Below are 22,175 nucleotides of genomic sequence, written 5' to 3'. Positions count from 1 at the left end.
TTTTAAATGAGACTAAGTGATGTTCAACATTTTGCTCAGATAGAATGATATTTGCCATGATTTCAACTTGGAGATTTGCAAGATGAGATAAATTAAATTTTGTCAGCACAAGACAGGGGCATTGGAAAAGGCACACTAGAAAGTGTCTGTCTGTCTGTCTGCTTTCCTTCTCTTCCCAGCTGTGCCCTGAACTCCCCCAACTGCACATGGCATGGAGCATGCCTGGAACATGCTGTTCACACCTATTTATTAGCCTGTCTTTCCCCTCCTAGTGTCATCCCCAAGGTGAGATCTTGAAATGCAGGTGCTGTCTCTTTCATTTCTATAGCCCTGGAACCTGTTGGGCATGTACTGAAAGGAAAGGGAATGAATGGACATCTGAAAGCAGGAGGAAGGAATCAACACCCACCCTTCCCTATCCCTCACAGTGGAGCAGGGGCGAGGTTGAGTCTCGGTGGGAAGAAGTCAGCAGCACCACCCTCCCCAAAGGGGTCTTGGCACTCACCCTAAGGCATGCAAAAGAGACCCTCTCCCCCAGCTCCCAGGACCAGAGGGGAACACCCAGAAAGACATGGTCATGTTGCCTGTATGCGGGACTTGGAAAACACTACAATGTCACTCTCGGTGACTCTGTGGTTTGGCGTTAGAAGTAGTTTCAAGGGATGTGACAGTACCCTTGATTTTCCTATCCATTTAGAAGCACCTGGGGCTGATCTTCAGGAGGTGGGAGCCTCCTGAAGGGACACAAATCCCAAATGCACAGGAAGTCTGAATATGCAACTACCCACAGAATATAGAAAACATATTTTTAGCGGAAGCCTCTATGAGAAACAGTATTCTTCAGAAAGCTACTGGATGAGGACAGACACATATACAGGATGCAGTAGTGCTGGGTCTTGGAAGAGGCCAAATTTTTAATAAATAGTGTAAAACAATAAGACACCCACTGACCCTCACTCACCTCCTCCTTCACTGACCTCAAAAACCACCCTCCGAGTCCAAGGCCACCCCTCACACTTAATTCTGCACATAATTCTGCACACCAGGTGATGGTGCAAGCACAGGTCTCCTCCTCGACCACCCCCAAGAACAGAGCCACCCTTCCTCTTGCAAATAGCACCAAGAGCTGGAAGCAATACAATGTCCTACAAATAAGATAACAAATTGACTTCTAATTCCTGGGGACTCTGATCAGATCAGACACAGACACCTGGGCAAGACGCACTCAGCAGTCAAGCAGCGGAGAAATGCGAGCACACTGGCTTTAGGAAGAAGCTGTGGGCAGTGGTGGGCAGGGGCTGGAGGAAGAGAAGTAATGCACACGTGAACAATCCAGGTGGAAGGGGCTGAAGGCCTGGCCCGTGGCCTGGGGTTCTCACATGGGCCCCGGGCCCCCGCAGGACGCCGGCAGAGAGGAGGTGGGAGTGTACAGGCTCGTTCCACGTTGCTCCAGACGACAGGTTAGGCCCATGCCTGAAGGCACAGGGAGGTAGATACCAGCTCAGTCTAGGAGGAAGTTCTGAGCAGCTCAGTGGGACAGAGAGTGAGCTTCCTGTCACTGGACCTATGCAACTGGAGACTGCAGAAACACTGGTCATAGATGGCACAGATACCCTCAATCTCCAGCGTTCCTCCTGATGGTGATTTGAAGGTGCTGGGGTGGATGGACCAACACTGGCCAGCAGGCTGTGGAGGAGAGCACAGTGGTTCCAATACCACCACCCACACTGAGCGTGACTGCCAGGCCCACGAGGGGTCCTTGTGCATCACCTCAAAGGGGAGAGGAGTGGTGGGCAGGGACAGGAAGCAAGAGGAAGGGGGCTGATGGCCTGAGCCTTTGCTCGACACATAAATGCCCTAGTCGAAGCACTCCTAGGGAACATGGCCACAGGTCACACCCTGGACCCACTTCCTCTATGTACATACACGGAAGGGAGTGGGCACATTCTCGTTCCTGCAAGATTAGACTCCCTTTCTCCATACAAGGGGGCTGAAGAGCACCTGACTTTCCTTTCTGAAGACAAAGTAACAGTGTGGGGAAGTAGCAAAACAGAGGAGGTTAAATATTCCCGGTGAGCTTCAGTGTAAAGTTCATCTAATTAAAACTACCCTACGTCCAGTACACATGGAAGCCTTGCTGGCGTGGGCACAGCATTCATGCTGGATCTGCCTCGCAGAAAGCACCAGGGCCTCGGAACTGCCCTCCCGAGTGGCCAGTGCACAGGAGGAGAGGGAGGAGTCAGGGGAAGGAAGAGGTCGACAGCACTCTCTACCTCCAAGAGGAAAAGAGCTCTTCTGGTTCAAAAGACCAAGCTCTGCTGAACCACATGCCAATCTTAATAAGAGCAGAAATAGTTGTAAAAGACAAATTTTAATTTAAGCTGAAAAATAATTTTAGGAGGTGACATTCAGATGTTTCTCAGAAGCAGGCAAATTGGGGCATTCAGTATTTTCTTTTGACACAGGGATCACCTGAGATCCTACAGACAGGAAACGTGAAGATAAATCCAGAGACATATGCATCAGGTACACTCCGAAGTTCACCTGCGAACAAAACAGCAACAACGGCAGCAACCAGCCGGATTAGTCGGCAGCTGAAATCATTTTGCTAGTGGTAATGTTCAACTAAAACTAAGTCAGATCTTTACAGGCAGGCGCTGGGGCTCGACAGTCCTGTCCCGTGGTAAAGCGGAGTGGAAACCAAGGAGGCCCTCTCATTCTGGGGTGTGCTTTCCCAGCAGTCGCCCCATCCCTCGTCACTGCTGGGCTCGTTCTTTTTCCTCCTTCCCTGTCTACCTTGCATTTTCCCTGAGCACATGTGCTGCCAGTTAGGTTCCCCAAATCCTCCAGAATGAAGACAAAAGGTCCGAAATGAAGTCGACTCCAGGTCTGCCATCGATGCAGTGAGCCAGTGAGAACACCCTGGAGCATGTGATGTGTCCCAGACCTGTCCATTCCTGTGACAACATCGGTTTCCGCCCTCCCTCCCCATGTTCCAGGCACCAGGCCAGGGGCTGGGACCAAGGGAATTCCTAAAGATCTGCACACATGTATGTGAAGAGTACAAGGGAACTCTCTGTGCTGTCTTTGTAATTCTTCTGTAAACCTAAAAATACTCAAAAAAGTTTGAACATAATAAAAGATGTGTACACATGAGAATCACAGTGATGCTCTGATGCATGACAGTGGGTGCACCCACCCACGTCCTCTCTGGCATGGTGCAGGCTCCAGGTCCCCATGCCGCTGGGTGACACAGCCCGCCTCAGCGAGCAGACAGACGTGTTGGTGCAACACTCGAGTGCAACCCCCTTGAAGGCCATGTCTATCCCATATCTGCAGGGAGACTGTGTCAATCAAATTCTGTGAACCAAAGCTCTGGTTTTGGAGAAACACAGAAAACGGTACAAAACATTTTACCCTGATTTAACCTGCCAATTTATTATTAGAGAGAGATTAAGTATTTGCACTAATTCAGTTCATTTTCTAGAACTGCTCCATGCAGCCTAACTGCTTACTTGACTTCCTAGAATTCTTTGCAAACAAAAACTCCTCCTAGACAGTGATCCCGAAAATAAATCTCCCTCAAGAATCGGTCTGTTAGAAGTTCAGCTCTTCTAATCTGGACCCCACATCAACAGCATCTCGTCATTTTAACCCTCAGGAAGATGACTTACAAGCTTACTAGAGTGACATTCATTGTGTTTCTATGCAGCCACTCTATTCACCATATGGCATTTCACCCTGCCTGAGAACCCTGCAGAGAAGAAAACAATGACTCAAAAATAAAGTTGCCTTATTTATCGATGCCTCATTTATATGCTCCCTGTGTCTTCAACAAGATTAGGGGGCATCAGAAGCACACATAACAAGAACCCCATAAAAGTGAAAATATGGATGAAAACCAAAGATAAGGTTGTACTACAGATGAAACTTAATGGTGCCCATCAGCCTGTCTTCCCATTTCTAAAAATTACTCGGCACCATTAGGGATATCCTTCTGGGTAGATAACATGCCAGGATCTTAAAATGGGGTGTCGTACTCTGTATTCGTGCTTACCTTTCGCTCTCGATATTCAGAAAGCTTTTGGAAAACGTCTTGGTTTCGTTGCCCAGTCTGCTGGTCGATGCAAATCATCTGGCACCTGTGACAAGGCCCCAGAACCTGGGAGGTGAGGACGGAAAAGACAGCGTTGAATGAAAACAACCAGGCCCTCTGCCTCTGCAGGGAGGACTCCATGTCCAGCAGGGTTTGCATTGTCCTAGGCTGTCCCCCTGCCAGTTTCAAACTCACACACAAATGCTCAATAATTGACCCTTAATTCTAAGGAGCCAGAAGGTGGCACCTCTTCACAGTGCCACTAGGGAATCATCCCTATTCGTTTATCAGCTGGAAAGGTTGTGCTTCAGGGCTTTGCAGAGAGACAGGAGTGGTTGTGAATCTCAGACGGTTACCGGGAGACAGTGGGGAGCCTCCAGGAAGAAAGGAACTGACTGACGGAGGACAGACTGGGTGGGAGAAGATGAACAGCCACAGCCCAGCGCCGTGTCTCTGGGAGGATGTCACCAGAAAGCCCCCAAGCGTGTCCCTGTCCTCTGACCCAGCAATTTCACTACCAGGATTCAACCCAAGAAAGGAATCAGAAGTGCAAACACAGGTTCAAATACAAGGGCATTTCTCACATTATTTATAGTAGGGAAAATCTGGTAGTATCTTAAATACCAAATAGCAGAGAACGGTTAAACCAACCTCGCTGCATCCATATGGCATGTCATGCAGGTTTTAAAATTAATCTATAAAGGGCTTTAAGTAAAATAGAAAGTGTTTATTTTTACAACCAAAATAAGCAGGGAACAAAATTACACATGCATTATTGTATATGTGTGTACATATACATACACTTGTACACACAAGCACAGAACACAGTACACAGCACACAGCTTCTTACCAGGGTCCTACTCGCACTTCTATTCTGGACAGTCCACCACGAGCATGACTTGCTTTTATAGAAAGAAAAGTCCCCCATAAATGTTAACATAAAAAAAGAAAGAATGCTGTTCAGCAGTGACAAGATTTTTTTTTTTATTGCACACAGAAAAGATGCAAAGGCACTTGACTTTCCCATGACCATTTTCTCCTCCGCTCACACACGGGCAGGCACAAAGCAAGCGCTGGAATAGAAACACTCAACTAAATCTGGATGTGTCTCAGCCTCTATCACCGGTGTTCTGGCTGTGGGGCATCAAACCACAGGAAACACAACCTCACTGTGGTACCCAGGTTCAGATTCCAGCCTCCTCATGAGCAGCTGGCGTGCCGTACAGGAGTTCTGCCTGGTATTCACCGTGGGGTGCTCGGCAGACCTGTGACCTCTGCTGGCCTTGTTTCCCCGTCCAGCTCCTCGGCTGGATTTGATAAGGAGTCCAGATACTGTTTCTGAGAAGCCCGGCTCAGGCCTGGCCCTCAGTCGTGCTCACACATGGAAACTGTCATTTGGGGAGCATGAGATGGTTTATACAACTAATAACACAACTATTACTAGAGTGATTTCATGCCCCACTGAAGAACCAGGCACATTCTGTGCAGACGAGCATCCCTCTGCCTCTAGCTCCTCCTTAGCTTTCCTGCCCACTCATTCCCACCAGTGATTGAGCACGGACTCTGGGCCAGGACTGTTCAGGGCCCCAGAGGTACGGAAGGGACACAACAGACCTGGTCCCCGTCCTTGAGTGCCCTGAAGAAGCGAGCAGGTGCTGTGCAGACCCTGACCATGTGCTGGGTCAGGAACATCCTTTCCGAGGCGTTAACACCCGAGCTGAGGTGAGGCCATGAAGTAGCTGCCGAAAGGATGTGCCAGGCAGAAGGGGCGGCAAGGGCAAAGGCCCTGGGGCAGGAAGCCTGGCTCGATTAGGGAATGGAGAGAAGGTGGCTATGACAGGTGGAGGGGGCAGGGTGATGAGCCTGGAGAGGCTGGTGAGTTAGGAGAGAATGCAGGCTTAGGTCTGGAGGATGCCTGGGAGGAGCATTATGCCCCCAAGCCTGGGGAGATGGGGGCATCCAGTGGCTTTGCCTCTGACTGCAAGCTCCTCCCAGCAAGGCAAGAAGCTGGAGCGTGGGGAGAAGGCGCAGCAGCCATTGCAGGGAAGGGCCACTAAGCATCTGAGGTCCTGCTCCATGAGCTTCAGACAGCCAGAAAGTCCAACAACTTCAGCAAGACAAAATTCTTATAGACACAAGCACTCCCAGAAAACAGAATTAAGCCTAGACATAAGAACAAGGTAGAGGATGCACTGAGCCCTCCATCACCTGTATGGGCGTATTCTCTCTTCCTCATGTGACACTCACTGCTGCCACCCTTGTGGGGATCAGAGACGGGTCATTGCTAGGGGCGCTGCAGGATGCAGATGTCACACACCCTCCTGCTGAGGCTTCCTAGGTAAGAGTCAAAGACTAGGAGAGATTCCCACCTGCCATCAGCCTGGGCTAGGCTTCCGTCTCCATTAGCAGCCCTTAAGGAAGGATAACAGAACTTCCCAGAACTCACCTGGAAATGCAAGGAACCAATTGAAATCTCATCCCATTTCTCTTCTTCAAAAGCTTTTGTTCCATTGGTGATAATATTGGCACGGAAACGTGAGATGAGATCTTTCATCGGGAATAATTCCTTCTTTCCATTCTCATCACTGTTTAAGACATATCAAAAGGGGAAAGGGGGAGAGTAAGATAATTATACTGTTGTAATAATTCAATGTTTCTGCTATTTAAAACCTGACGTCATGAACTGTACTCTGCCCTGAGGCCTGGGTGATCAGAACCATGTTTTACTGTGAGGTCTGAAGGCAGACCTCAGTGGTCTCCTTCAGGACATGGGGCCAAGTCTGGGGAGAAGCCCTCAAGGGGCAGTGTAAAGGGTGAGTAGGTCTTAATTTAAGACATGAAGGATTTTGGAAACCAGAAGAAACGAAGTCAAGTGAATAAACTGAGAAAATACCAGTTCTATGTGGTAAGTCAGAATAAGGCATTTAAAGAGTTTCTAGCTTAATTACCAAGACATCACACTCTTTGGGGGATACTAAAACATCATAAAACAATACAGAGTACATTTGGGAGGCAATCTTTATTTCCTAACTCCCATTCTATTTGCAATTTGTGAGTGCATATGCTATTTTTATAGTTCTTGTTTAAAGTTTGTGTTGACTGCCACGAGGTCCCGTGAGGTGGCTCTCTGCACCTCCACGCACCTCTCCCCCAAGGGAAAGGGCATTAACAAGCATCTGAAAACTTAACGAAAGGGCACAGTGCTGTATCTTGTTATATTGAGTGTAAGAACGGGTGAAACTCCCGTGGTGAAAGGAGGGGGAACAGTGATGGCCTGCTGCAGTGGGGTTCACAAGTGGGGTAGAGAGAGGCTTCTGAGGTACCAGACATGTGCTCTACTTGATCTGGGTGGTGGTCACGTGGGTACATACGTCTGTCAGGTTTACTGAGCTGTGGACTTAATGACTTTTGTGCTTTGTTGTGCTTCAACAAATACTTTAAAAGTTGTCTAAGTTGGGAGAAAGCCTTGAGTGTGACAGGAGTTTTCCCTGGAGACAGAACTGAAGGGCTCTGGGGAGGAAGGGGCCCATCCGCGGCTGTTCGGTCCCCTTCCCAATAGTGAGCGGAGCGAGGGGCCTGGAGCAGGATGGCTGAGTCTAGCTTTTCCTCCAACTGTGCGACTCCCGTGACCTTGAGAACTACAGCTTCCTCGTCTAAAATGAGAGGGTTAGCACCTTCCAGGCCTAAAATCCTTTGATTATAGATTTACCCTCCAGGTTATAACCCTTCCTTTTATGCTTCATTTTTTAATGAAAAGTTTTGTGTCCAAAAGCTGTCGTGGCCAACATGTATAGGACTGCGAATCCGAATTTCAGATTCACTTGGTGAATCTGAAAACAACACAGATACACCAACCAGGGCCCCCAGGGACTGTCGCTATGTACTAGCCGTGGGACTGTTCCTCTTACCTTTGAGCACCGGTCCCACCCATGGGGCGGGGGGGGGGCGTGTTGTGAGCCTTGCACCAACCGGTTGGAAATGCGCCACCTGCTGGTGGGAACCAGGCTTGCAGCAAGCCCGTCCACACCTCCTACCTCGCCACACCACGCATCCCAGAAAACCGCAGACCCGCTCTCCGGCGCTCTGGGTACCTGAGGAGGGGGTCGCTCGATGCGGCTCAAACTCAGTGAGCACCCAGGGACCCGGCAGCCGTGTCCACTTTGCTCCCAAGAAGACTGAGCTGGGCCAGGGTCAGAGAGCAATAGCGTATGTTCTTGCTAGCGACATAAACAGGAATCACTGCGAACAGTCTTTGTCACATTTATTAAGCTGCACTTGTGTATCTTTTCGAGTGTGCACACAAACACGCAGGACTCTGCGGCCTGTGGGAGTCACAGGATGCCCGGCTCACGGAGCTGACGGTGGAGACACACACCTCTCTCCGTCCCCTGGACTAGGATCGAGCAGTCCAGCTCTCGCATACAGTGATTTTTTTCCCGTAATTGTCTGATGACCGTGGGGCAGCAATCTCCTCTAAAGAGCCATGAAGGAGACTGGACCAGCCACGACCCTTTCCGGGCTGACCGCATCACTGTCCGGGCCCTTGGGAGAGCACTGGGTGGGAGCGAGCAGGCAGGGGTGCTGGTTCTGAAGACGGATACAGACAAGTGATATCTACAACTTTAAAACCTTTCAGGACCCCTCTTCTTTCCCCTCAAAAGGACTGCGAAGTAGGAGCAAGGCTCCTAGGGGACAGGAGATAGCAGGAGGGTGGGCAATGTGATTAGATCACATTGGTGGCAATTCCACTAAAGCAGATGTTCAGAAATGGAGTGATTAAAAAATGAGAATCGGGGTTCTCTACGAAGCATCTCGAGGGCATCAGGAAGGTCGTTGGAAGGTAAAAGAGAACCCTCAGAAAGATAAGTGGGAACTAACCTACAGGCTCTGTAGTTTCTCTCGGTCTCTGTCTCTTCACAGTCTGGACCCCATGACTCAGGAACTCTCCCCCCAGGTTGGTGCCAGGCCCACTTGCAGGGCAAGTGGATACACCTGCATGTTATTTGCGAGGTAAACAGCAAGTAGGAAAAGAATCTCTCTTACCTGGTGGTTAGCTGCTGCTGAAGTTCCAAAACACTGGATCTATTCACCAGCAGATACTGGGCCTCATTAACCAGAGAAAGGGTGGCTGTCGCACCAGCAGACTGACCTAAAAGTGATGGCGTATTTAAAGAGAGATGGAAACAACCTTACAGTCCATTAATGGATAACTAAATAAAGATGTGGTGCATACACACACACACACATACACACACATACATCTCTCTCTCTCTGAGGTCTGTCTGGAAGAAGTCCAGCCATTATTAATATAGCATTGGTTTGTGTAACATCAATGTAACCTGGAAGCCAAGGAGAATTGACTGGAATGCGCATGCATGAACAATGACAACTTCACTGTACTAGTTGGTGAGGTGGGGGGTGGGCAGCAGTGGACACTGTTGAGTGAGCAGCACGTGTACTGTGTGGCCGTTGCATTCAAAATGACTGAGCAAGTAGAAAAACGAATCTGCATCAAATTTTGCATTAGGCTTGAACATCCCTCTGTGGAAACCATTTGGATGATTCAGAAGCCACAGCTGTGGGCAACTGGTGATTCTCAATGTTGTCATGACAATGTGCCCACTCATGCATCATGTCTCATGCAGATTTTTTTGGCAAAACATTAAATCACCCAGGTGATTCAGCCCTCTTACAGCCCAGATTTGGTGCCCTAAGACTTCTGGCTTTTCCCAAAACTAAAATCACCTTTGAAAAGGAAGAGATTTCAAATCATCGATGAAATTCAGGAAAGTACAACAGGGCAGCTGATGGCTATTGGGAGAACTGTGTGAGGTCCCAAAGTGCCTACTTTGAAGGGGACGGACATGTCATTGTCCTATGTACAGTGTTTCTTGTAGCTTGTATCTTCTTCATTAAGTGTCTCTATTTTTCATATTACATGGCTGGATACCTTCTGAACAGACTATAATACTTTTCAGCCATAAAAAGAAGGAAATCTTGCCACAGGGACAGCACAGATGGATCTGGAGACTGTTATGCTAAGTGAAATAACTCAGACAGAAAAAGACAAATACCATATGATCTCACTTGTATGTGGAATCCAAAGAACAAAAACTAAAGCAATCTCACAGATACAGAGAACAAACTGGTGGTTGCCAGAGGCAAGGGGGGTGGTGGGTAAGCAAAATGAGTGAAGGAGGTCAAAACTGACTATAATTAATAATACTGTATTTCATATTTGAAGTTGCTAGAAGAGTAAATCTTAAAACTACTCATTGTAAGAAAAAATCGTTGTAACTGTGTGGTGATGGGTATAAACTAGATTATGGTGATAATTTCATAATATATACAAATATCAAATCCATTATGTTGTACACCTGAAACTAACATAATGTTTTATGTCAATTAGCCCTCCATAAAAAAATTTAATACACTTTATTTTTAATTTTAAAAAATAAAATAGAAGTTGCTTTCTTGGAAGGCAAATGAATCATGCTCCATTGACTTGCATGTTTTAAAAACAGAGACTATTTCTACAAGGGAAAAAATGGTGCCCTGGAAATAATAAAAATGTCTCAGGCATGGCTCAAACCTCTCAAAAACTAAAAGAAAATGCATGTCAGGAGCCAACCAATAGCCGACCCTTGACACAGTCAGGTCAGATGAGACGCATCTGCACAGCAGAGACAACTATGGTCAGACCTCCTGTCTATCTCCTCCTGTATGCCTGTCCCTGCTAGCAATAGGTGGTGGGATACCTGTGTGTTATAACGAAAAATCTGCACAATAACTCTGATTCTGTGTGAAATGACTTGCTGACCACAGAACAGAAATTCCTAACAACATTAATGCTGCCTACTTCCCCCACCTGGGAAGTTGGGGACAAAATTAAACTATGGGCAGACCAACTGCCAGAACGCTGAAGGAAGCTGTTGCTAGGAATGTTTCTTGAGGAGTCACCACTTAAAAGCTTAAGATTTATTAGAGCCACTACCCCTCCCATATCCTGGACAGGAATGTAAAGATGCAAGGAGTTCTAGTTGAATATTATAATCTCAATACATGGAAATGAATACAAAACATGCCCCCCCCCAAGATGTATAAATCAAAAGACCTAGGTAGGAAACCTAGGCAAATCTAACCTCAATGGACAATAGCTAATTTCTATATAACCTATAAATCACCCGTTGTACCCTTTTAATTTAGACCAATCCCTAGAATCTTAATAGACACCTAGTTACTAATTGGCACCTGAAAGTTTGTGCCTGTATAGCTTCGTTGGCTATCTAATGACCCTCTTGCTTAAAATAACCTTTGTTTAATATGGTTGATCTGTGGGACCTCCTATACTTTTCGGTTACTTTTTGGTTTAACATGATTGATCTGTAAAACCTTCTGTACTTTTCAAAGTTATTTCTATAGTAACTGTTTCTGTTTTAATAATCACATTATGCATTCAATGTTGTACAGCCTCCCCTATAAAAATAAAGATTGATTTTTCTCAGTGAGTCAGGCCCAAAAAGCCTGGCTGTCCTCCGGCACCCGACTTGGTGTCTTGCTCCAGTCTCTTCACCTGTGCTGTGCATCCTTCATGGACCCTGAGACCCTGCCGAGGCTGGACCCCGGCAAATGAGCTCCTAGAATACTCTGTTAGTGATCTGAAAATAATAGTACTAAAATGCTGAAGTGCAGCTGTTCCAGCAGAGAGGACTTGGAGGTGACTTTGATGAGAGCAGAAAGGGGTAGAGGTGTGGACTGGGGGCCCTTCCCCAGACAGCGAGGGAGAGGGGCCGGATGGGGGCCTCAGGCCCAGGAAGGCCTTCCGAATAGTTGGAAAGAAGCTGGTTTTTGTCCTTGGGCAAGTGCGAAATACTGACTTTAAAAATAAATAATACACATTTTTAAACTACTGAAAGGGACTGAACAGTGAAAGAAAATATCAGATGTGTCCAGTACTGCTGGCAGCCCATGGCCTGGCTTCCATCTCCCCTGTGTGGGGCCAGCCAGCATCGCTGTCTTTAACCACAACGTTGATGAAAAGGACTGGCTGGACCAGAACCTAGTGAGCCGTCCTCAAACCAGGTTTGAGGACCCTGGAACACACGTAAATGGATACTTCTAAGAGAATCACTTCCCAGATCCTCCCCTTCCAAATGCCCTCTTTGCTGAAATGGCTCTGTCAGAGAAGGGGGTTGACATGGCTGTCAGGAAGTGGGCGCTATCCCAGCCCCTTCTACGAAGGGACTTTGTCACAGAGGGAGGGCTGCACCTCTCCTTGGGCACATCGCTGCCCCTGGGGACTAAAACTCTCCAGGGCAGAAAACAAAGGCCCCATTCAAAGCCAGGGTCTGTGCTGAGATAATAAAAGTCTCTACAGCTTGGTGAATGACCCCCCTGTAGGTCAAAGGGGTTCCAATTCTTCACTCTCCACAAAACTGCCACACCTAATTAAGTTGTCAAGTGACATGATTAAAGTCATCTTAATGTTAGATCCCTGGGACTTAGAAGAAAGCTTTGAGTGACAGTAGGTTAACCATATTCCTTTCATCCCAAGCTTTTCATTGACTGAAATCAGATTTTTCAGAAAAGAACCAAGACTGAGCACCAGCTACTCTGATCATAAGTGACAGCTATTGGTGAATATGGGAATTAATGAAGGAAAGCCCAGCCATCTCACTAAGAGATTCATTTTCAAAAATGTTTTCACTGTCTTTTGAAATTTATAATAGACTTTTGTTGCTTTGATCAACTGTATATTATTAAAAATTATGATAACTCAACCTAGAAGAAATTTCCTAATACTTAGGCTCTTAATGATGACAGTTAATTCTAAAAATGTTTATACTTTCCAATTTACATAGAATTTTAGTTTCAGATAAATATAATACGGTGCTCAAAGAAAGATTGTCAAGCATAAAATATAGAACACTAAGATAAAATCCCATTAAAAAAGTAGAATGGAAATGTAAGTTGAAGAAGGAAAAGGAAAGATAAAATATCTGATGATTAAAAGGCAGCTTGTATATATATTTAATACATATTCATGGGAACCAAATCACTGAAATATTGAGATTCCACTGGCTAATGTTTAAAAGGATGATCTACAAGTTTTAATTTTGAATGACTATATTTATAATATGCTATACTATGGAGACATTGGTTAATAAAATCATATAGGTTTCAAGTGTACAGTTCCACAGTACATCATTTGTATATTGTATTGTGTGTTTACCACCCAAAGTCAAGTCTCTTTCTGTCACCATTTATCCGCCCTTTACCTTCTTCTGCCTCCCTCCAACCCCTCTTTCCCTCTGGTAATCATCTTACTGTTTTCTGCATCTACGAGATTTATTTTTCTTTGCTTAATCCCTTCACCTTTTTCACCCAGCCCCCAAACTCACCTCCCCCATGGCAGCTGTCAGTCTGTTCTCCATATCTATGAGTCTGTTTCTCTTTGCTTGCTAGTTTATTTTGCTCATTAGATTCCACATATAACTGAAATCATATGGTACTTGTCTTTCTCTGACTGGCTTATTTCACTTAGCATAATACTCTCTATGTCCAGCCATGCTGTCACAAAAAGTTAGATTTCCTTCATTTTTATGGCCAAGTAGTAGTCCATTGTGTAGATGTACTACAACTTCTTTATCCACTCATCTACTGATGGGCACTGGGCTGCTTCCATGTTTTGGCCACTATAAATAACACTGCAATGAACATAGGGGTACATATATTCTTTCGAATCAGTCTTTTGGGTTTCTCTGGGTATATTCCCAGAAGTAGAATCACTGGAGAGTCACAAATCAGTAGAGTCACAAAATAGTTCCATGTTTAATTTTTTGAAGAAACTCTATACTGTTTTCCACAATGACTGCCTTAATCTGCATTCTGACCAACAGTGCACTGAGGACCCCCCTTTCTCCACATCCTTGCCAGCACTTGTTTGTTGATTTATTGATGATAGCCATTCTGACAGGTATGAGATTTTAATTTGCATTTCTCTGATGATTACTGACATTGAGCATCTTTTTGTATGTCTATTGGCCATCTGTATGTCCTCTTTGCATAAGTGTTTTATTCGTGTTCTTTGCCCATTTTGTAATTGGCCATTCTGTTTGGCTTTTGGGTGTTGAATTGTATGAGTTCTTTAAAATTTTGGACATTATCCCTATCAGATGTACCACTGGTGAATATGTCCTACCATTCATTTTGTTGACAGTTTCCTTTGCTGTGCAGAAACTTTAGTTTGAGGTTGTCCCATTTTTTTATTTTTTTTTTTTGTTTCCCTTGCCTGAGGAGATTTGTCAGAAAATACATTGCTATGAGAAATGTTTGAGATTTTACTGCCAATGTTGTCTTCTAGGATTTTCATGGTTTCAAGTCTAACATTTAAGCCTTTAATCCATTTTGAGTTTATTCTTATGTATGGTATAAGAAGGTGGTCTCATACCTTCTATTTCTTGTGCATATGTGTCCAATTTTTTGTACATATGAGTCCAATTTTCCCAACACCAAATATTGAATAGACTGTCTTTACCCCATTGTATGATCTTGCCTCCTCTGTCAAATATTGACCATAAAGGTGTAGGTTTATTTCCGGGTTCTCTATTCTGTTCCATTGATCTATATGTCTGTCTTTATGCCAGTACCATGCTGTTTTTATTACTATGGCTTTGTAATACATTTTGATATCAGGTCACATGATTTCTCCAACTTTGTTCTTCTTTCTCAAGATTGCTGTGGCTATTATTTTGTTTGTGTGTGTGGTTCCACATAAACTTTTGGAGTATTTGTTCTAGTGCCGTGAAATGTGCCATTGCTATCTTTATAGTAATTGTGTTTAATCTATAGATTGCTTTGGGTACTATGGACATTTTAATATTAGTTCTTCCTCTCCATGAACATGGTATATGCTTCCACTTATTTGTATATTCTTCAGTATCTTTCTTCAGTGTCTTATAATTTTCTGAGTACAAGTGCTTTACCTCATTTGTTAAATTAACCCCTAAGTATTTTTGATGCAATTGTTTTTTTTAAGCAATGGGATTATTTTCTTAGTCCATTTCTGATAGTTTATTATTGGTGTATAAAAATGCAAACAATTTGCCTTTACTGGTGTGGCTCAGTTGGTTGGGCATCATTCTGAAAAGGAAAGGTCACTGGTTCGATTCCCAGTCAGGGCACGTGCCTGGGTTGTGGGTTCAGTCCCTGGGTCGGTGCATGTCCCAGGCAACCAATCAATGTTTCTCTCTCCTATCAATACTTCTCTCCTTCTCTTTCTCCCTCCCTTCCCCTCCCTCTAAATAAAATTTTTAATGCAACTAATTTATGGATATTTATTTTGTATTCTGCTACTTTACTGAATTCATTTATTCTAGTAGTTTTTGGGTGGAATCATTAGGGTTCTCTCTATATAGTATAATATCATCTGCAAATAATGACAGAATCCATGTCTGTGTATGTTTTCAGTTTTGTTCTCGTGATTGATTTCTGGTTTCATACTGTTGTCATTAGTGATGCATGATATGATTTCAATCTTCTTAAACTTATTGAGACTTGTTTTCTCTCTAACATGTAGTCTATCTTAGACTATGTTCCAAGTGCAGTTGAAAAGAATGTATATTCTGTTGCTTTGGGGTGAAATGCTCTGAAGATATCAGTTAAATCCATCTGATCTAGTGTGTCATTTAAGGCTGCTATTTCCTTCTTGATTTTCTGTCTCAAATATTTATTCATTGATGTCAACATGGTGCTAAAACTCTGTACTGTCACTGTATTACAATTGACCTCTCCCTTTATGTCCATCAAGATTTGCATTATATATTTAGGTGCTCCTATGTCAGGCACATAAATGTTATAAGGGTTACGTTGTCTTGTTGGATTGCTCCCTTTATCATTACATAGTGTCTTCTTTGTCTCTTCCTATACCCTTTGTTTTAAACTCTTTTTTTTAATATTTTATTTATTTATTTTTAGAGAGGGAAGGGAGGGAGAAAGAGAGAGAGAGAGAAACATCAATGTGCGGTTGCTGGGGGTCATGGCCTGCAACCCAGGCATGTGCCCTGACTGAGAATCGAACCGTGACACTTTGGTTCTCAGCCCACACTCAATCCACTGAGCTACACCAGCCAGGGCTTGTTTTAAAATCTTACTTGACCCTTTGTTTTACAGCTACCCCAGCTTTTTTTTTTCATTTCCATTTGCATGAAATGTCTTTTTCCACCTTTTTATTTTTAGTCTGTGTGCATCTTTAATTCAGAGGTGGTTCTCTAATAGACAGCATATATATGGGTCTTGTTTTCTATCCATTCCGCTATGCTATGTCTTTTGAATGGAGCATTTAAGCCATTTAAAGTGATTACTGATAAGTACATATTTGTTGCCATTTTATTCTTTATAACTATGTTCTTCTGGTTTTCTTCTTCTTCTTTTTAAATAAGACCCTTAAAATTTCCTTAATACTGGTTTGGTGGCAATGAACTCCTGTTAAGATGCAGCTCCAAACTCACCTCTTCCCTAAAGCCCTTCATAACTCTGCAGGTGTAGAGGATGCTTGCCCCATGCTCATGCCCTTTGCACAGACCTTTACTATATAGCTGCTGTCTGCTGGTGAGTCGTGGCCTCTAACCTGAGATGCAGATGGAAAATGGTTCAACTTTAGGTGGTGGGTATACAGTGTGGTATACAGATCTAGTATCATAGAAACATACATGTGACACCTGTGTGGTCCTGTTCACCAATGTCACCTGTTGGGGACCACCCTGCCTGGTCTCAGGAAGCTGTAACCCCCCGTGACTTAGGCTGAGTGAAAGACCTCTGGACCAGGAGCCACTAAGGAGACAAAAACTTATTTCCCTGGCACGAACGCTGCTTGTTGTGTGCCTGACCTCCTAAGCTTGATCAGTTAGCCAATGACAGGTAAGATTTCCCACAGAGGGAATTGCCTAAGACAGGCATGACCATGAGGAGGCCTCTGGGAAGAGATTTGGGGCTGTGGAAATGAAGGGGTGATGGACATCAACCCCTGCCCCCTCGGCTTTGTCAAAGCCTGAATCCTTGTTCTTAGAAGTGAGAAATCCAAGTCTCCTGGCTGCCTTTGTCTTCTCTGTTAACTCAGGCCTGCAGGGGCAGCCCAGACCAGAAACAGCGGACCCCCGGGGTGATCAGGCCTGGGACATAGAATATGCAAGACACTGTGAGATCTGTTTGCTGGAGGATGTTATTAGATTAGAATTTGAAGGCACAGACAGGAAACCAAAACCAGCCCTTTGAGCCTTGTTAGATAAAACCCCAAACTCTGCCCAGAATCACAGCAGGGGTTCTGTCTGCACCTTTGTAAGTCACCTACTTCTTTTGATCTTTTCTGCCAGACTGTGAAACCACAAATTAGGTCCGTATTCTCAATAAAAATCTGCTTGGGAATGGAAACGGGACACTCTCCACTAGAGAGAGTGGCCATTCTGTCCCTATTCCCCCACAGGACCTGGTTGTCTCTGTGTACGTTTTTCTTGTGAGTCGACAAGCATCCACAGCAGAGATGGATACTGCTGGCCAGTATCTGCCACAGTCACCCAATAAACTTAATGAAAAGTATCTCAAAAATAAAAATAAATTTTTTTCCAAAAAATAAACTAAACTGAGATCCTAAAGGACCATGACTATTGCTTAATAACCTCAGCCGGCCTCCAGAGGACCAAGCTAAGCCCCAGGTAAGCGGGAGGTACTGTGAATAATTGGAACATATTCAATAAGATCATTTAAAGGGTATCACTGGTCCTCAAGAATCCCACTCCTTATCTGTCTCTACTCATGAAAGTGTTCATTTCTCTCCCATCTAGTCATGTCTCTAACCTAACCCATGCCCAAACACCACCAGCTCACCTGCTCACTAAAATGAGCAGAATTTTTCCCCCTTCCCCATCACATAACAACTCAAATTTTGAAACAGCTCATGACATGGAAAATTGTTAGAACTTGTAAAAGTCTAAGTAGATTACATCCTTTGATTCCTTCCTCTGTCACACATTTTCAGGGAGTCACAGGTTCACCTGTGCAGGTCCAAGACCCTATTCCTAGTCCCCATGTGATCAAAATGCTATTTGGATTCACAAACCAGTTTCTCTGAGAGCTGATCACGAGGACAGGTCATCCCTGCACCAACCTGTAATGGAGCAATGATCCATGCCTTCATTCATCTAGCATTTACTGAGCAACTACTATTTGCCAGTGCTGTTCTAAGCATGGGGCATACAGCACTGAACAAAGCAGACAAAAATCCCTGCCCTCCCAGAGCTCACGCTCTAGTAGAGGGAAGGCAGGGCATACGCAGGATAACAGTGACATGTGTGGCCCATAGGACATGAACAGTGTCATAGAGAAAGATGACACAGGACAGGGAGCTGGGGAAGCTCTGATGAGGGCTTCAGTTCTGCAGAGAGAAGTCAGCCAAGGCTTCCCTGAGAAGACAACACTTGAACAGATACCTGAAAACAATCTGTTCTTTCTCTATGGTACTGTTAACTTTCACGTACTTTCTTCTCTGCTGCCTCACTTCATCCTGCAAACAGCTCACAGCAGGAACGCTGTCAAAATGTGTTAAAGTCTAAGTACCTGAGGTCTACACAAGTTGAGGCAGCAAGGACTTGCCAAGGTCTCACGCCATTTGGAGACAAAGCCAAGACAAGAAGACCAGATTCTCTTAGGACTTAGCAAACTATCAATGTTCTTATTTAACAAAACAAAATAGTGCTTCTAAATATGCATGGCTGAGGCCGAGGGCTTGAGCAGAGGTGAGGCAGCTGTCTGGGAGCCCACCCCGTCTCTCACGGTTCTGCTGGAGGCCACACATGGGTCCTGCTGACCTGGGCCACCAGGCGCCTTTTCACGGAAGGCAGACCACTGCTTTCTGGACACACGCACGTTGCCCTGGAACCCCATGCCATGGGCTCACTCTGGTGCACCATGGTGAGCCCGAGTGCCTGTGCCTGAGAACCAGTCTGAAGTGGGGTACCTTGGTGCTGTTTCTTCTTGGCGTTCCTTTGGAAGTTCGAACTTTGTTTGATCAAATGGCATGGACGGCCCAAAAACTTTGACAACCAGATTGAAATTTTTTCTCCACAATCATAAGTATTTACCCTGACAAAAGAAAAAAGAAAAGAAAAGGAGGGATGGTGAGCATTCTGTAGTATTTAAGTAACAATCTAAATGGCAGAAAGGAATTATAATATAATTAACATAATATAAAACAATATAATATAATATAATATAATATAATAATTTAAATCATTGAGCCCCCAGCCAGAAGGAAACCTAAAGTGACAGGTGTCTTAGGAAGCTGCAGGGAGATTTCCAGGGTGCAGGAAGACCTGAGATAAGGGGCTGTGCAAAGCTTTAAGAGCAGATAAAATGATTTAGAAGTCCCTCTTGAAAGACCTTGTTTATATAAATTATAGCCACTGAGAAAACAAACCTTGGAATTTTAGACTTTCCAGGCCATTATTGTGCTTTAAGAAGCCCTCATGCCCAGACGCGTGTCTTGGTTCTGTTACTGTGGGCCTGACTGCAATGTTTCCTCTCACAGCCACACCACATGGACTGACAGGTTTGGTTCATTAAACATCAAACAAACAACAAGAACAAAAAACCACTCTACACCTATATATTCCCAAGGGAAGAACATTTATTGATCTGCAGGTTTTAAAACTCTGCAATCTTCTAGAATTTTTAAATAGAATTTCAAATTCAAATTTTTTTAAAAGCTGTACATCACCAGAAGTTATATGAAAAATTTTTAATATCTTGCACTGGAATTGTAAGACAGATGCACATCTATTTTATCCTTAATTTATACTGAAAAAATAAAGTTGCCTTTCTTTTCTAGAAAGGGAAGAGAAGAACGAAACCTCACTTCCTGGCACATTCTCTCCAGTGCTTTGAGAGATTGCACCAAATTCCATTTTCACTGTATTCAGTACTCATGGCTCTGAGCATGAGAAGCCTACCCTCTAGCTATCTGAAAAGCTTTCTTAACCAGAAAAATGGCAACCCTCTCAGGTGTACCCAAATGAAAAGTACAATCAGGAGGAGCCTGGTAAGTAACCACAGGAATTCCTAAATGGCTCTACTTCTCTCAGTGAGAAGATTTACAATGGTGACAGGCAAAAACATTTACCCGAGATCCCTGCCCTGGTTTGGTGCACCGCAGTGAGTGTGTACTGGCACACGTACCAGTGAAAAGGTGCACACCATGCTCAGCTCCCACCCAGCATGGCCCAGTGTCCGTGATGCTCAGGCAGACCCAGCAGGACCTATCCCTTCACACCTTTCCTGAGGGGTAACCCTTCATCACCCCAGTGAGACCTGGGGACCCCCAACATCTGAGCCCAGTTTAGATACAGCTTTAGTGTCTAACATGTCATCTCACAACGTGTATGATGTGAGGCAGAGCAGAAGTAAATGCACTCAGATCCCATACTGTGCAGAATCCCGTCTCCTGGGCACACACACACACCTCCTAAAGAGTTCACTGTGGCAACTAACAAGCAGTTAGTGTTTTAAAGCCCTCCATGTAGAAATCTGTAGTGAACTGTTACAGTGAACTGTTTCAAATTGGTTGGGGTGTTAGATGGGCTGGTTCCCACAGTCAGAAAAGTGGCTGTTCCACATGTTTTGGGGTCCAGATTAGATTTAGATAAAAAGGAATGTAGGTGTTCAATATATTCAATAAATAGTTTTATATATATTCACAATCAGGAAATAAAATAGAAATGCTGTTATTATATTCAACCTCACTTTTTACAGTTCCTAGAATTTAGCAGATGTTCTATTATTAATAACTTAAATTAGGTAATAATCTCTTTATGAAATGTAACTTATGGGTTATTACCTGAAAATCATACAACCTGAGGGACGTGGCACCCCCTCACCCTTGGCCCCCACATCCATCCGTCAGCTGTTTCAGGAGAGTCTTCCTCCGGAATATATACCTGACTCCCAAGCCTCCGTCTCAGCTGGCCTTCCCACTGCCACCCTGACCCCCTCCTGCTACGTACACCCACAAGCCAGTCCTTTCAGTCAGGTCCCTACCCTCACCACTCTATGGCAGCCACCCACCGAGCCCCAGCAGGCCTCCTCCGAACTGCTCCTCTCTCACCCCACCGCCCCCACCGCCCCCACCCCACAGTTCCAGGCTTTGCAGGCGGCACATAGATGGCGTCTTGCTCTCCCGGGCAGGACATTCTAGCAGGCATTCCAGTGGGTGGGACTAAAGATAAATGTTGGGGAAACGGTAAATGCACCGGAGAAGAATGCAGCAGAGAGGAAAGGGCTGATTCTGTGGGACGTCAGGGGGCCCTCTGGGAAAGTAGCTTTTCAGCAGAGATCTGATGGAAGTGAGACAGGTGGCGGTGAGGGAGCGAGCCCCCTTGGAGGTATAAATAAAGGAAGAGCAAGTGCGGAGTCCTGAGAAGGGAGCATGACGGCGGGGTTGGAGAACAGCAAGGAGCCAGTGTGCTGAGAGCAGAGTGTGCAAGCGGGGGTGGAGAGGAGGAAAGGAGCGGCCGCAGATGGGATGCAGGACTGGGCAGAGGACTCTTCCGGCTCCTGCGCTCCCCAGATGGACCTGAGATTTTCACCAGCTGCAGACTCTCACCTGTCCGCACAGACCTTGCTTTGGCAAATCTGAGCCCGTTCACCATTCTCCTCAAGAGGCACTTCTATAGGCTCCATTCCTGATGGACAAAGGTCAGAGACAAACTTGTCATCACGCAAAAAGAACAACTGTGGAAGTCAAAGTCCATTGTTGTAAAATATGCAAGAATCTTAACAACCCTGGAAATTGGTTGCATCAAGTAAGTGACTGTGTCTTGGAAGTCTCTTCATAACACAGAGATTCTGTTCAGCGTGCCTGGTACCACCAACAGCGTGCGCATCCAGCCGCTTTGTCAGGGGACACCCTGCACTGGCCAATCACATCCACAGTCCCTGGAGCACTACGAATTCCTTTGGAAGCTTTCTTCACCCCTGGATGGGTCCCATCCTGAGGTCATTGTTGTCTACGCTGCCTACAATTCTTTAGAAA

At 45.1% G+C, this 22,175-nt stretch overlaps 1 protein-coding gene across 1 annotated transcript in view; it reads right to left on the bottom strand.

Annotated features, from left to right (window-relative positions):
• Window positions 1–2,352: 2,352 nt before the first annotated feature.
• Window positions 2,353–22,175, bottom strand: part of MOCOS (molybdenum cofactor sulfurase) — a 54,402-nt gene continuing 34,579 nt past the window's right edge. The window contains exons 10-15 of the mRNA XM_045850332.1: window positions 21,747–21,825; window positions 19,107–19,231; window positions 9,140–9,245; window positions 6,543–6,681; window positions 4,058–4,162; window positions 2,353–2,544 (exon numbers count right to left, since the gene is read on the bottom strand). Coding sequence (XP_045706288.1) covers window positions 2,395–2,544; window positions 4,058–4,162; window positions 6,543–6,681; window positions 9,140–9,245; window positions 19,107–19,231; window positions 21,747–21,825 — 704 coding nt within the window. The 3' untranslated portion in view covers window positions 2,353–2,394. The remainder of the gene's footprint in view (window positions 2,545–4,057; window positions 4,163–6,542; window positions 6,682–9,139; window positions 9,246–19,106; window positions 19,232–21,746; window positions 21,826–22,175) is intronic.

The sequence above is a fragment of the Phyllostomus hastatus genome, unplaced genomic scaffold (genome assembly GCF_019186645.2).
Source record: "Phyllostomus hastatus isolate PE091 unplaced genomic scaffold, TTU_PhHast_1.1 phas_contig_80, whole genome shotgun sequence".
NCBI classification, from domain to species: Eukaryota; Metazoa; Chordata; class Mammalia; order Chiroptera; family Phyllostomidae; genus Phyllostomus; species Phyllostomus hastatus.
Note: the sequence above shows the minus strand (reverse complement) of the source record. Positions and strands in the feature narration are given on the sequence as shown.